The following is a 13,375-nucleotide window of genomic DNA, read 5'->3' as shown; positions in this document are numbered from 1 at the left end:
TCTGCTGCCCTCCGAGCAACATTCCCCTTTTATGTGGCAGTCCCCAGCAGTGCCTACTTCCCTAAAACTGGAGCTGGCTGGAGTTTGGGAAATTGTGTTTTTCCCCCCTACAGCGTGTTTAAAGCTAACCTGTCAAGAGAAGAAAAAGGCCACAGACCACTGAAGATATCCAGCATGCATGTTTAGCTAGGGCTCCTCCCAAGATAACAGAAGCAGACTAATTTTACTCCCCTGGGGTCTTCTAATGAAGAATAAGAAATGATGGAGACAGTTGTCCCTGATTTCTTTGGAATCAGCTCTTTGGTAAGCAAACTTTCCAAATCCAATCCCTTCCTTTGCAATTTGTTTTGGAATTTGCACAGAGGCCATCAGAAATGGACCACTTGTGTTTCCAGGTTTGATGGAAATATGTTTTATCTTTAACAATAACATTTATTAAAAATCTACCACATTGAAAAAAATATTTGGCTTGATGAAAGCTGTTCATTTATACTGCCAAAGAGGGGCCCTGAATATCATCGGGGCCTTTGGTCGAAAAAGTTTGCAAACTCCTTTTTCATAATGGAATTCTCCCTCTTAAAGTTAACTCTCCTCTAGATTACTTTTATGTTTCTAGGACAGAGCTTCTCTCAACAGGACAACTATTGTAAAACGCCCAGATCTCCACTTTGGGCAGTCTATAGACTCCCAGGGACTGGGCGCATCTAGGCAGATTTTTGGAGGTCGGTTTCACTCAAATTAAACAAATATTTCTCAATGTTTGACGATGAGCAGGGAAATGCTAAGGAGCAGGATTTCTGTTGTATTCCAGGCCCTGTCTAGGCAGAGGAGGCTGCAAAGTATAAGCAACTCATTTCTGTCCCCAAAGTACAGGAGAAAGCCTACTTATTTTTGGAGACAGGGAACTCGAGTTCAATCCCAGCTCTGACAATTATTCCTTCTGTGTTCTTGGCCAAATCACCTGACCTCTGTGGCGTCAGTTTCCTCATCTGTAAAATGACCTCTGAGGCCCTCTCAAGCTCCAAATCTAGGATATTATTTTTCAAGGGAAACAGAACAACATTTGTGTAGTATAAACATTTAGCAAAGTGTCAGGCAACCAATAACAAAAGGAGTGATTTCTGTGGACTGTCATCAGTGAAGGCACTGAACACACCTTGTGTTTCCCAGAAGGTGCCCTATGGACGAACACATGAATTTATGAAGTGGCCCCTCTGGCTTAAAATTCTGCGATCTATGGATGGAACTCAGAGTAGGGAAAAGCTAGTCATGTTACATGTCACTGTCCCTTCCTTTACTGTCCCTTCCTTTAAAGGTGTTTGCTTAAATGGTCTCACACATCTGTGGGATTTTGATCTTGCTTACTGGTCCTGCTGGCTATCTAGACCAACGGAGCAGGAGCTGATGAACAAATTCTTGGGGCAGCCCTTCAGGAATGAAAATGTACAGGGGAGATGAAGGGGTCATCAACGTAGCTGCAGAGTGCTGGCTGAAGCTGAGCTGCCATTTACAAGACTCTTCCCCAAGTTTGGGACAGTAATAGAAAAAGTACTTTTCCTGTGAGAGAGCCACTGGGATGAATACCTTGAGAGAATTACTGAATCTCAGAGCTGAAAGGGATCTCCTCCAAGCCCTCTACAGTATACCCAAGTGCTCACCTAGCCTTTGCCCAAAGATCTCCAAAGAGGGTGGGTCTTCACTGCCTCCAGAGGCAGCTATCCATGTTTGGACAGCTCTCTTAAAATGTGGTTTTTTCCCCCCCTTAGACATCAAGTTTAAATTTGATTCTTTGGCAAATTCCACCCCACTGCTCACCCTTCTGACTACTCAGGTCAGACAGGCCAAAATCTAATCCCTGTTCCATGTGAAACTGTAGCATTACCTATAGTTTTATACAGTCTGGAGGGCAAGGTGTCCTCTCAGGGTCTCAGAACTCTATGCTTTATTGATTCTAGGATTTCCTTTTTAAAGCTGTTTGCCAGAGTTTTCATTTTGAAAACCACTACTTAAAAAGCAATATTCCTGCTTTGGGGCCTGGCCCAATCATCATCTTTGTGCTCTGCCTACAAAGCACCCCCTGCTGGGTTTTCAGGGCCACCCAAAGGAGTCCTGCTTAGGGCTTCTGGTTCCAAGAGAAGGAATAAACAAGAAAGCTGTGTTAATATTCCTCTCTTGGATACAGGGCTGGGGGTGGTCTGAAGAGGCTGGGTGTGAGAATGGCATTCACTAGGTGTATAAGGGCCAAACCGCCCTCCCAAAAAAACAAACAAAAAACCCCAAGGATGAGTTTCCTACCCTGCAGGGAATATCTGAAGGCAGAGTGAAGATATTTTGTAGTTTCTTTTTGGTCTTTAGTTGTTTTTTTTTTTATACAAATACCAAAGAGGTTCTGAGGACTGTCAAATGGCTATTATATAACTGAAGATTTTCTTTTTCTTTTGTGATAAGTCAGCAGGTTAAGATGTCCCTTTCTTTTTCTTCACTTTCCACAGGTGCTCAGTGATCCTGATGGGAACCCAATGGGTTTCAACTGAGACTAGAATTCTTTTTATTTTCCTCAACTGCAAGCTGACGAGCCCCAAATCCTGTCTCTTGCAGAGGTCCCCTGGGCTGGGCACAAGCCAAGCTCCCCCACTGCTTCTCTGTCATTCTTCTGCCCAGCCACCCTCCCCATCTCTCAGTGAATTTCCGATTTCCTTGCTCTATCAGCTCCTTTCCATTCTACCATTGAATTTCATCGTATTGATTTTGGCCCATTTCTCAAAGTCATGCTGCATTCTAATTCCCTATTCAGCACAGCTGGGCTTCCAGTCCCACATCCTTCCCAAATTTGATTAGTAAAATCCATTCTTGGGGTTGTTAATGGAAATGCCTAATAACATTGGGCAGAGCTCTCCAAAGGGACTGGTTTCCTAGAACACTCTAAGTGTATTTGTCTTCTGCAGACGGTGTGTTCCCAGTAATTGCCTACAAGTGACTGTGGAAAAACACCAGCATCAATGAATTGTCAGACACTGGTTTTATCCAGATGGTGAAGGAGCAACAGGGCAACCAGCTGGGTCTGGATCCAACAAAACGGTGCACTGGGACTAGGCTTGTCCCCCTTCGTTTGGGGTTTTCTACAGCTGTGACTTTCACTGTGGAAATCAGGCAGGCTTGGCTCCCCTCGAAGTTTAGAAAACACAAGCAGCTCCTCCCCCTCCAGCACAAGCCCGAGGAGAAGGGCTGGTAACCAGCTAACCTTGAGCTGTCATCAGCACAGGGAGCGGCGCCAGATTCTGAAAAGATGGCGGGAGGAGACCTGATGAAGGACAATGATTCATGAAACAAAGTTGGGCGCTCCATCTGCGAGTACCGGGGAGCAAACACCTCCACATTGTCTGAAAGACTGCTGAGTAAAAAAAAAAAATGCCCTGGCCAGGACTTGGAGGCAATATGGCAGACACACCAGGCTAGATATCAACAGATGAAAGTTCTCCCACTGTTTGACCTTTGTTTGGGCTAATTAGGTACCCTATGGTTTTCCCATCTGTAAAATGGAGATCCATAACGCTTCTTACCTTACTTGCTTTACCAGCGTTTTATGGGAAGCAGCTAAGAGCTGATTAGAGGTCATTTTATGGATAGGGAAACTGAAGCAGAGAGATGTTCTGACTTGCCTAAGGTTGCAGAGGTGGTGAGTAGCGCAGTTAGAATTCAAACCAAGGTCTTCTGTCTCCAAGGAGAGAGTTCCCACTGCATCAGGAAAGCTTCATACAAATGCAAGGTGTTATTAGAAATGTTTGTTGTTGGACTGCTAAGTAGAGTGCACCAAGACCATGACGGAACCAGGCCCGTTACTGTGAAAGGGGCAACATGAGCAAGCTGGATGCCCAAACTCCTGACCCCTGTTACAGAATCTTGACCTGGGTGCACTGGGGGGTGGCAGCAGGGAGAGGGAAAGGAAAAAAGCCCCTCCTTTCACCTCACTGATGATAAACACTGCCACTGGAGCCCAAGAGGCAGAAATAGAAACATTTATTTCATTTAACATAATTTAAATATCCATATATAGTCCCATCATCCAGTACCAGAAATCCAGGTGGCAGCTGGATTTGCTCAGGACAACCCACTTTTTTTTTTAATTGCAGCGAGGGCCTGAAGGAAAAAAAGGATTTTTCCCCCCCAACTGGCCCTGAATGTTTTCCTGTTGCTCATTAGGCAGAAAGGGGCAAATGGAGACAAAGCCTGAGACTATAATGGAGCATTCAGGAGAAGGGCCTCCATGGGAAAGCTTTGTTTCCTATTTTTTTGGAAAATAAATGTGGGAAGCCAGAGGCTGGGGAATTTGGAAATCTAGACAGCTCTTTCCAGACAGCCAAGCCCATAAGAAGCATCTGCTCAAGTTTTCCCCTGGCACCTGGTGGGGCTCACGGAGAGTGTGAGGGGGGTCTGCTAGAGGACCCTGGTGCAGAGCTAGGCCTGAGTGGGACTTAGGGTGAGAACCGAGAAGTTCCTGAGAGAAAAAAGGGCAGGGACATGGCCTCCTGAAGACACCTGGCCAGCCAGGGCAGGATCGGAGGGAGGTGTGGAAACAGTAATTCTTAAGATTTTGGTCTGAGGCCAAGGGCACAAAAATACAAGCAGCTGAAGGGAATGAAGCAGATGGAAGTGAAGGGCTCACTTAGTGACCCCAAAGATTCCTGCCCTGGGACTGGAGGCCCAGGGCAGGAATCAGTCTGCCCTGCCCTCTGCTGGTTAGCTCGTGGAAATGGCTGCCTTGCACCCAAAAACCTCTTAGGAGGGAGGGGGTTGGCAAGGCCCCCAGGACCTTGTGCCTCAGACCGCCATAACTGGGGCTCTCTGGCTAGGCACAAATGGTGTTCGGTGGACAGGTGCACCTTGCTTCCCCATTGGAATGGGCTGGGAACCATAAAGCCAGGGGCATGGCTGTCCAAGAATTCCCTCATCCTCCAAGGGAGGAAGGCCTGTCCCCTGGCTGGCTGCAGGCAGGAATGTGGTGGACCAAGGGCCCGTCCCTGGCTTGCTCACTCTCATTTTAACGGGAAAGAGAAAAACTTATTCCCAGACTTGCAGCGGACCTGTTCAGCCCGCACACGCAGCAGTGGAGCAGAGTCTTCAAAGCTGTCCACGATTTCCTAGAACAGGTCACAGCAAACAAAAAGGTCCCTGACCCACAGCCCACCGGGGTGAAGCCTGTGGCCAAGAGCCCCAGAAGTGAGGATGCCCCTGTTGCCTCAGCCTCTGAAGGTGCCTGGAGGCTCTCAATGTCCAATCCTTCAGGCCAATGTGCTTCCCAGCTACCTTCCCCTTTGGGGTCAGTCCTTTTACTTAGGCCAGAAAAACCCAGCCACTCCCATCTCCCCCAGGAAGGACCCCCGAGCCAAGGTTCCCCTACCTGCAGCCCCTGGATGGCCTGCTCCTTCAGCTCAGATTGTACATCTCCAACACACCAGGCCAGGCTGATGTGGAAGGAAGGCTCCTAGGAGAGAGACAAAGAAATGCTCAGGCAGAACACAGAGTGGCCAGTGCCGGCCCATTGCTTCATCCATGTGGGGAGAGCCCTATACCACAAGGGAGGGCCTGGCATCCTGGATTCCTAATGCAGGAATGATGCCCCAGAGAGAGGACCATCCTTCCGTTTTTCCTGTTTGGCTTGTTAATAGCAGGGAGAGGACAAAGCTGGGCCTAGGTAGGTGAGCTGTCAGCCAGCAAGGGCCCAACATGTTGGGGAAACAGGAACACAACCAAGACCTTTCAAATGGTTTTGTGTTTTTAACGTATATTTTTCCCAATAGAAAATTCTACTCTTCACTACTTCAACCTGCACATATCATGATAAAGCAGGTCACATTCCACATTCCAGGGGTTATGCTAATGGACTTACAAAGGAATAACAACAGCTAACTTTTACAAGGGCACCTTTAAAGTTTGCAAAGCGCTTTCCGAATTTTATCTAATTTATCTTCACAACAGTCCTCCAAGGCAGGTGGTACTATTATTGTTCCCATTTTACAGATGTGGGAACTGAGTCCAGTAGGGTAAGTGACTTGGAGAATTTGAATTCAAGTCTTCCTGACTCCCAGTCCAATAGTGTTCACTGTGCCTCCTAGGACAAGGAAGCCTCATCGAGGTGGGGAAAGTGCCCTGTGCCCCACCAGGGGCTTCCAAGCCTGGCTCGTCGACGTCTGAGGGGGCTCAGGGCCCCAGGGTCGGCAGTGTGGCCCAGGATACTCCCTCAGCCATCAACTGAGACCAGGAGGGGCTGGGGCAAGGCAAGACTCAACAGCCCTAGAACAAGGCCCACGAGTGGGAAGAGAGCTGGGCCGGGGGACCCTGGACCCCTTCATACCCCGTGCTTGCACGCGCTGTGAGGAGAGCACAACAGAAGCACGGCTGGCCTCTTGTTTTTCCACAGTGAAGAGTTGGAGCCTCAGTGGGGCAGTCCCTCATGGCCCAGGTCTAGACTCTGTCCAGGGTCCACAGGAGCTTGTCCTTGCTCTGGGTGAGTGCTGGGTCCCAGGAGCTTCGCTTCTCATGGACCCAGTGCCATACTCTGATCCAGGGGTGGGGAACCTGCGGCCTCTAGGTCCTCAGGTGCGGCCCTTTGACCGAGAGGGCCATGTGTAGCCTTGAGGCCCAAGGTTCTCCACTGCTGCTCTGATCCCCGCCATCCCCAATGCTGCCCAGAGGGTGCAGAAGATCAGCCAGCCAGGTTCATTCCACGTGACTCCAGGGGGTTTGTCTGACACCCTTTTCACAGAACACACGGGCTGGACGTCCAGATGGACCATCCGCTTCCCCTTTCTACATTTCACCTGGTTTACAGGGACCTACTTTTAGATGTTATGTTCAAAGGGGAACAAGAAGCATCTCACCTTGTAGAAAGTCGCCAGGTCAAACTCCTCCATCACTCTGTCCACCTCTGAGACCAAGTCTAGGAACTGAGCATGCCCCGCAGTAACCTCTAACCCAATGAAGGTCCTGGGCAGACAAAAGGGGTAGAAAGCATGAAGTCGCATCTAGCCGGCAGCAAGCCTGGGGTGGGGCTAGGCCTGGACAGGGAGGCTGCTGGGCCCAGAGGAAGCCCCTGAGACTCCAGAGGCCCAGAGAGGAGGGAAGGCCTGGCCTCAACTGGTGGACGAATGGCCTGGTCAGTCAATTTGTTAAGCACCTACTAGCACCAGGCAATATGCTACGGGCTGGGAATACAAAGAAAGGAACCCTGCCCTCCTTCCCACCAACAAAAATACAGTCCCTGCTCTGCCAGAACCATTTCTGCTTGTGGCACCCAGAGGGGTGCACAGCTCATTTTAAAGCCTGGGTAACTAATCTACCACATCTGCTTAGCACCTTCAACTTTTCCCACGTGTCAGAAACACAACCACTTTGTGAGGTTACTAGGGTGGCTATCATCCCACGCCCCACCGGACAGCATCAAGAATGTCCAGTTACTGGGAGAATGAGGCCAGAGGCCAGCTCTTCTCCCTTCTAGTCTTGGACATCCCCACAGTCCCATGCTGCTCTGAGGTGTTCTCCGCTAAGCCGCTGACTTCTTTTTTTAAAGCTTCAGGATCGACAACTGATCCACACATTCAGAAAGAGGGGCACAGCATGTCCGTTCCACATCTTCTCTAGAGCAGTCCTGGTGTGGTGCTTGCATCAACACACACCCACACACACACATGCACACACACACGCACACACCTCGTCTTCTCTTGGTTTGTGTAAACTTTCACCTGGTTGGCTGTGAACAAGAACCTGAAATTTAAGAGAGAAAAAGAAAAAAATCATTTTCTCAGAACAGGAAGAAGCAAGCAGGAAAATGACTGTAGTGTTACATGATGACCCAGAAGATAGTGGAGTCACTTGGAAGGCGGTCACCTGACTTCCTACCTCTGTGGCTTGGCTTGGCATCTCCAGCCCTGCTCTACACACAGTCACATGAAGCCCAGAAAGACACTTCATTGGGAGGCTTATCTTTGGGCAGGAAGGACTCAATCCTGCTGGCATCACTTCCATCTGTTCTGACCCCTAGAAACAGGATGGCGTGAAAACCGCCTCCCAATTCTGTAGTTAGCTCTCAATAAACCTCGAAAGGCTGGATTTTATGACTGGATCCATGGGAGGAGAAGATCATTAGATAACGATGTGGATAAAAGAATAATTTGTTCCTTGGAGGTTAACAGAAATAGATAATAAAGATTTAGTTTGGATAAAAGATTATCAAGAAGATAAAGGAAGACAGATCTGTCTTAACTTGTACAAAAAAAGACATGTTTATATCTTTACACACACATACACACACACAAGCACACATATGTGTTTCTAGGCATGAGTACATATTACCAATACAGACCAAGAAAAGTCAGGATCAGCAAAAGAACCTCAGGGCCAGGAGGAATTAGCAGTTGGAGACTACCCCACAGGGATTACCAACTCCTCCATTACCAGTCACACAGAAACAGGAGAGAGTCAAATAAAGTAGGACGTACAAAGCAACAAATCCGAGAGAGACAGTCTGGAGTCTTGCCCTTCGTGACTAACCAGGCTTTGAGTCTTGGGAAACCTGGCCCAGTGGGGAGGACGCCTGATATACTCACTGACTCAATAACCATTTACTGTTCCTATAACCCAATCAATGTTATTCACTGAGTCCAGTGATCTTGGGATCCTCATCCAGGCCTCCAACTACATGTTGGGGAACTGGGATGAGGGGAGAGAAGGCAGATAAAGAAGAATTACTTCCTAGGCCTCTTCCTCCTCTACTCATGTCAACATACAGGGCTCTGCTTATGAGTAGGCAGAAGCCTACATGCAACAATTTTGGGGTGTGCCAGGAACACTACTTAAACCCCCCAAATCTACTGACCTCAACTTGTCACAGAACCTAAAGTTCTCACCCTTGTTTTTGCACAGCTCACAAATGAAGCAGTCCTCATCACCTTTGGGATAATCCCTTGCACTCTGATCTTTGACTTTTAACTTACCTCAGCTTCGTTGCCTTTTCCTTATCTAAATTTTAATACACACACACACAAACACACACACACCCCACATGCTTATCAGAGATTCATTCTTTAGTGTTTTGAAGGCTTTGGGAGCCTTTAGGTCCCAATAAGAACACAACCACTGTGATTTTGCCAATATGTCTGCAGGGTGAGTGTGTGTGTGCGCGCACGCGCGCATGTGTGTGTGTGTTGGGGGTGGGTGGGCACTGAGGTGATAAAGGCAATTTCTGCCCAACTTTCTGCCACCTACCAACATAGTTCCATCAAGCCTTGTGGGTTCCCATAAAATGTTAAGTTTTGTCTACATCTTTTGGCTCTGGGGAATAAGAGGATTGACATGTAGCCAAAGGGGGCTGAAAATCCTTGTTCTTTTTGCTCCCAGGATTACAGACCCAGCATAAAACAGAAAGATGGCTCAGGAGGCCAGAGAGGAGAGAAGACGGAGGTGTAAAGGAGGAAGCACACCTGTGGAAGAAGGCCATGCGGCTCTTCAGGGACTGCACGAAGGGCGTGATCCAGTGATACCGCAGGACCACACTCTGTGACAGACTGACGTGGAACTCCTCCATCTTTACCAGCCTGGGCAGTACCCTCCGGGCCTGGGTCATGAGAAGGTCAAGCAGGTCAAAAAAATCTTCCTTTGCTTCATCTGGAGGGGAAGGAAACAAAGAGAGCTACTTTCTGAGTGTGGGGCCCTCACTGAACAAACGAACACAATCCTAGGAGTAAAAGGTTACTTTTCTTCTCCCTTTTCAGAAAGAAGTCACTGAGGGGGCAAACCATGTTTATTTAGCTCAAAGGATATCAAGTACAGGATGTCACTGAAGACTGATGGAAAGACATCCTCTCTAAAAAGGGAGTGATAGATGTGAGCCGGCCAGGCAGGGCAGACCAAAGGTGAATCTGTCACACCATCCCACACCAGCTCTCAGACAGCCTTTTGAGATTCCACTGGACGGCCTGCCTGTGAAGCTGGAAAACGTACTCAGGGAGGCCTGCAAAGATGACTTCTGTGCATCAAGTCAGAGCCTGGGCCAGATGTTGGGGAAATCTCATGATTATTTGCTCAAAAAATAATAACCTTACAGGGATCCACGCCCTGGCTTGCCTCACTCAGCAAACACTGAAAAGGCTCCTCCCAGTATCTCTGACCCTCTCCCAGGTTGGGGAGATCTGCTGTCACTTACAGGGCACCCAAACGTGGGTGGCCCAAATACCCCTTTCATGGGGGAAGGTTCGTATTCTGCCACCATGTTTTTCAATGTCATCCACAATCCCATCTTCTGGATCTGGAAACATGTTCAAGACACTGTCTGGAATGGGCAGCCGAGGGAGAGGAGGAGGAGATGGAGGATGGCGACATCTGCAGGAGTAAAGAGATGTAGAATACACTTTGATTTTTACCTATGATTGATCCCCTATAATTCTGCCCACAAGATAAAATTACTTTCCATCCTGGGAATTTGCTCAACTGTCAATGTTGGGGATAAGGAGTCAGACCAGAGAAAAGAACAGTACTGAGGGATGAAGAATGCTGTGCTTTAAACACCCAGGATGTCTGAAGCTGGGCACAGGGCAAGGTTTCTACTGCTCAGACAATACTGGGGATGTGAATATTCCGTGTGGTTGCTTAAGACACTCATACTCCATTTTGCTATCCAAACTTGGAATCCAAGAGATGTGGAGGATTTGGTTTGGGTATTCAGTCTCTGAGCTTGGGTCAGTCCTGGGGTGTCAGGCCCCTTTCTCTTGAGACCATCTCTGGTACCAAAAGGTACACAAGCCTCATCCTGCCTTTACAAGGACCTGAGAACCCTCTTTCCGCTATAATGTTGGTTAGGGTAGCCTCAAAGAGAACTGCTCTTGTTAGGACTGACTCCTCGATTAAACCAACTCTAAAATGCCCCATTTCCCCTGTCTCTTCCACAGGCGCTGAGTCAGATCCAACAGAATGCTGACTCTTCCCGGAGTTGGGAAGACCTGGGTTCAAATCTCACCCCAGACACTGAATAGCTGCGTAAGACTGGGAAAGTGCTGTGACCCATCTCAGTTTCCTCACCAGGGGGACCCTGGGGTCCCTTCTAGTTCTGCATCAGCACTGAGACATACATACATGCATGCATTCATTCATTCATTTATTCAGGAATGCATTCCTTTATCCCTCTGTGCTGGGAAGATGCGGAGTTTAGACAAGACGAGGTCCCTGCCCTCATGGAACTTACTCTCTAGTTGAGGAATGAGGCTCAAATGCATGCCATTTTAATGCACAAAATTAAATGATCCGTGTTACGAGGGACAGACAAAAGGGGGCTTCCGGCTGGCGGGAATAGGGGAGGGCATCATGGAGGAGGCGATATTTGGGCTGATCTTTAAAGGATGGGGAGAAACCCAGTAGAGGAGGGAAGCCTCCCCGCCCCCGCAGCGGCCTCAGGATCCAGCCTCGGCGGCCCCCTCCGCAGGGGGCTGAAAGCTCTGAACCGCCAAGGTGAGGGGAAAAGGCTGTCCTTTCCTCAGCGCGCCTGCGCCAACTCTCTGCTCCCCCGCCCCACTCCAGAAAGCCACTTCCGGTTCCGGGGACTAGACCCTCGTTTGTTTCTCCTTTCCCGGCCGGAAAAACGGCTTCCTCTCAGCGCCTGCTCAGGCGGTTCCTCACCCACGGCTGCCGCCCTCCTCGGGCTCTGCACCGGGCTCGGGCCTGGGCCCGGGCCCGGACCCATCCTCGCCTTCTGAGCCGCTGCTGCTGCTGCTGCTGCTGTAGCCCACCAGGAGTGCGGCGCTCATGGGCCCTTCCTGCTCCCGGGCACGACGGGTGCCACGCTTATTCCCTTCCCCCCGGAAACCTGGGCCCGCCCCCGGAAATTCCGCGTCCAAGAGTCCGCCCTGCCCCTCCCCTTCGCTCCTCCCCTTCGCTCACTTTGGAGGGAGATCAAACCGTTAAGAGTCTAGCCGTTATCTCCTCCTCCTTCCCGCCCCCTTCCTTCGCTCCTCCCCCTCCTCTCCTCCCCCTTCTTTTTTCCTCTCCTCCCCCTTCTTTTCTTCTCTTCTCTTTCCCCTTCCTTCTCTTCTCCTCTTCTTTTCCTCTCCCTCTCCTCTTCTTTTCCTCTCCCTCTCCTCTTTCTTTCTCTCCTCCCCCTTCTTTTTCTCTCTCTTTTCCTTCCCCTTTCCTCCCTCTTTTCTTCTTTCCCTTTCCTTCTCTCCTTTTCCTCTCCCTCTCCTCCTCTTTTCTTCTCTCCTCCCCCTTCTTTTCCTCTTTCATCTCCTTCCCTTCCTTCTTTCCTCCTCTTCTTTCCTTCTCCCTCTCCTACTCCTACCTTTCTCCCCCTATTCCTTGTCTCCTCTCCCTCTACTCCCCCTTCCTCTTCTCCCTCTTCTTTTTTTCTCCTCTTCTCTCCTCATCTTTTCCTCTCCCTCTCCTCTTTCCTTCTCTCCTCCCCCTTCTTTTCCTCTTTCCTCTCTCCCCCTTCTCTCCTCCCCCTTTTCTTCTCTTCTCCTCCCCTTCCTTCTCTCCTCCCCTTCTTTCCCTCTCCTATTCCTTCCTTCTCTCCTCCTATTCTTTGTCTCCTCTCCCTCTACTCCCTCTTCCTCTTCTCTCTCTTCTTTTTTTCCTTCCCTTCCTTCTCTCCCCCTTCTGTCTCTTCTCCCCTCTTCCTTCTCTGTTCTTCCTTTTCTCCATCTTCCTTACCCCCTCCTTCCTTCCTGCCTCATCTTCCCTCCCCCCTTCCATCTCTCTTCTCCTCTCCTTTCCTTTCTGTCCCCATCTTCCCTCCCCATCCTATATCTTTTCCTTACCTTTACCTTTGTTCCTCTCTTCTCCCCTTCTCCTCTGCCTTTCCCCCCATTGCTGTCCCTCCCCACTTTATTGGGGACTTGTAGGATATTCAGAGGTATAGCAGGTGAGAGGGAGCTTTTGAATCAGGAAGTCCTGGGTTCAAGCCTGCACCTGACACATACCAGCTCTGTGACTTCTGTCAAGTCACAACCTCTCAGTATCTCAGGCAAATACCCAATCAACAAGCATTTAAAACCTTTACATCATAGGGGCTTACAGGCAGCTAGGTGGCCCAGTGGAATGAAGACACTGGGCCAGAGTCAGGAGGACCTCAGTTCAAATTCTGCCTCAGACATTTACCAGCAGTGACCCTAGGCAAGTCACTTGACTTCTGCTTGCCTCAGTTTCCTCAGTTATAAAAATTCTAATAATAACATCTACCTTGCAGGAGTATTGTGAGAATCAAATGAGATAATATGTGTAAAGTGCTTAGCACAGTGCCTGTAGTATGTAGCACAAATCATATAGCAAGCTTTTAATAAATACTAATTTCCCTGTCCACTAGGCACTGGATTACAAATACAAAGAAGGAAAC

The 13,375-nt window shown here is 49.1% G+C and overlaps 1 protein-coding gene across 3 annotated transcripts; it reads right to left on the bottom strand.

Moving 5' to 3' along the window:
• Window positions 1-540: 540 nt before the first annotated feature.
• Window positions 541-11,859, bottom strand: USB1 (U6 snRNA biogenesis phosphodiesterase 1). 3 transcript variants are annotated; one of them, XM_020963505.2, is made up of 7 exons: window positions 11,665-11,859; window positions 10,199-10,374; window positions 9,477-9,660; window positions 7,708-7,761; window positions 6,879-6,984; window positions 5,399-5,482; window positions 541-3,749 (listed from the first exon to the last, which is right to left on the bottom strand). In XM_020963505.2, exons 1-7 carry the CDS (start codon window positions 11,790-11,792, stop codon window positions 3,741-3,743), a joined length of 741 nt encoding a protein of 246 aa, XP_020819164.1. In that variant the 5' UTR covers window positions 11,793-11,859; the 3' UTR covers window positions 541-3,740. The 3 variants fall into 3 exon arrangements, with proteins under 3 accessions (XP_020819164.1, XP_020819166.1, XP_020819165.1); XM_020963507.2 differs by lacking the exon at window positions 541-3,749 and adding an exon at window positions 4,001-5,138; XM_020963506.2 differs by lacking the exons at window positions 541-3,749; window positions 11,665-11,859 and adding exons at window positions 4,001-5,138; window positions 11,234-11,518.
• Window positions 11,860-13,375: the final 1,516 nt, after the last annotated feature.

Source organism: Phascolarctos cinereus, unplaced genomic scaffold (assembly GCF_003287225.1).
Source record: "Phascolarctos cinereus isolate Bilbo 61053 unplaced genomic scaffold, phaCin_HiC Scaffold_2;HRSCAF=192, whole genome shotgun sequence".
In the NCBI taxonomy this organism is placed as follows: domain Eukaryota; kingdom Metazoa; phylum Chordata; class Mammalia; order Diprotodontia; family Phascolarctidae; genus Phascolarctos; species Phascolarctos cinereus.
Note: the sequence above shows the minus strand (reverse complement) of the source record. Positions and strands in the feature narration are given on the sequence as shown.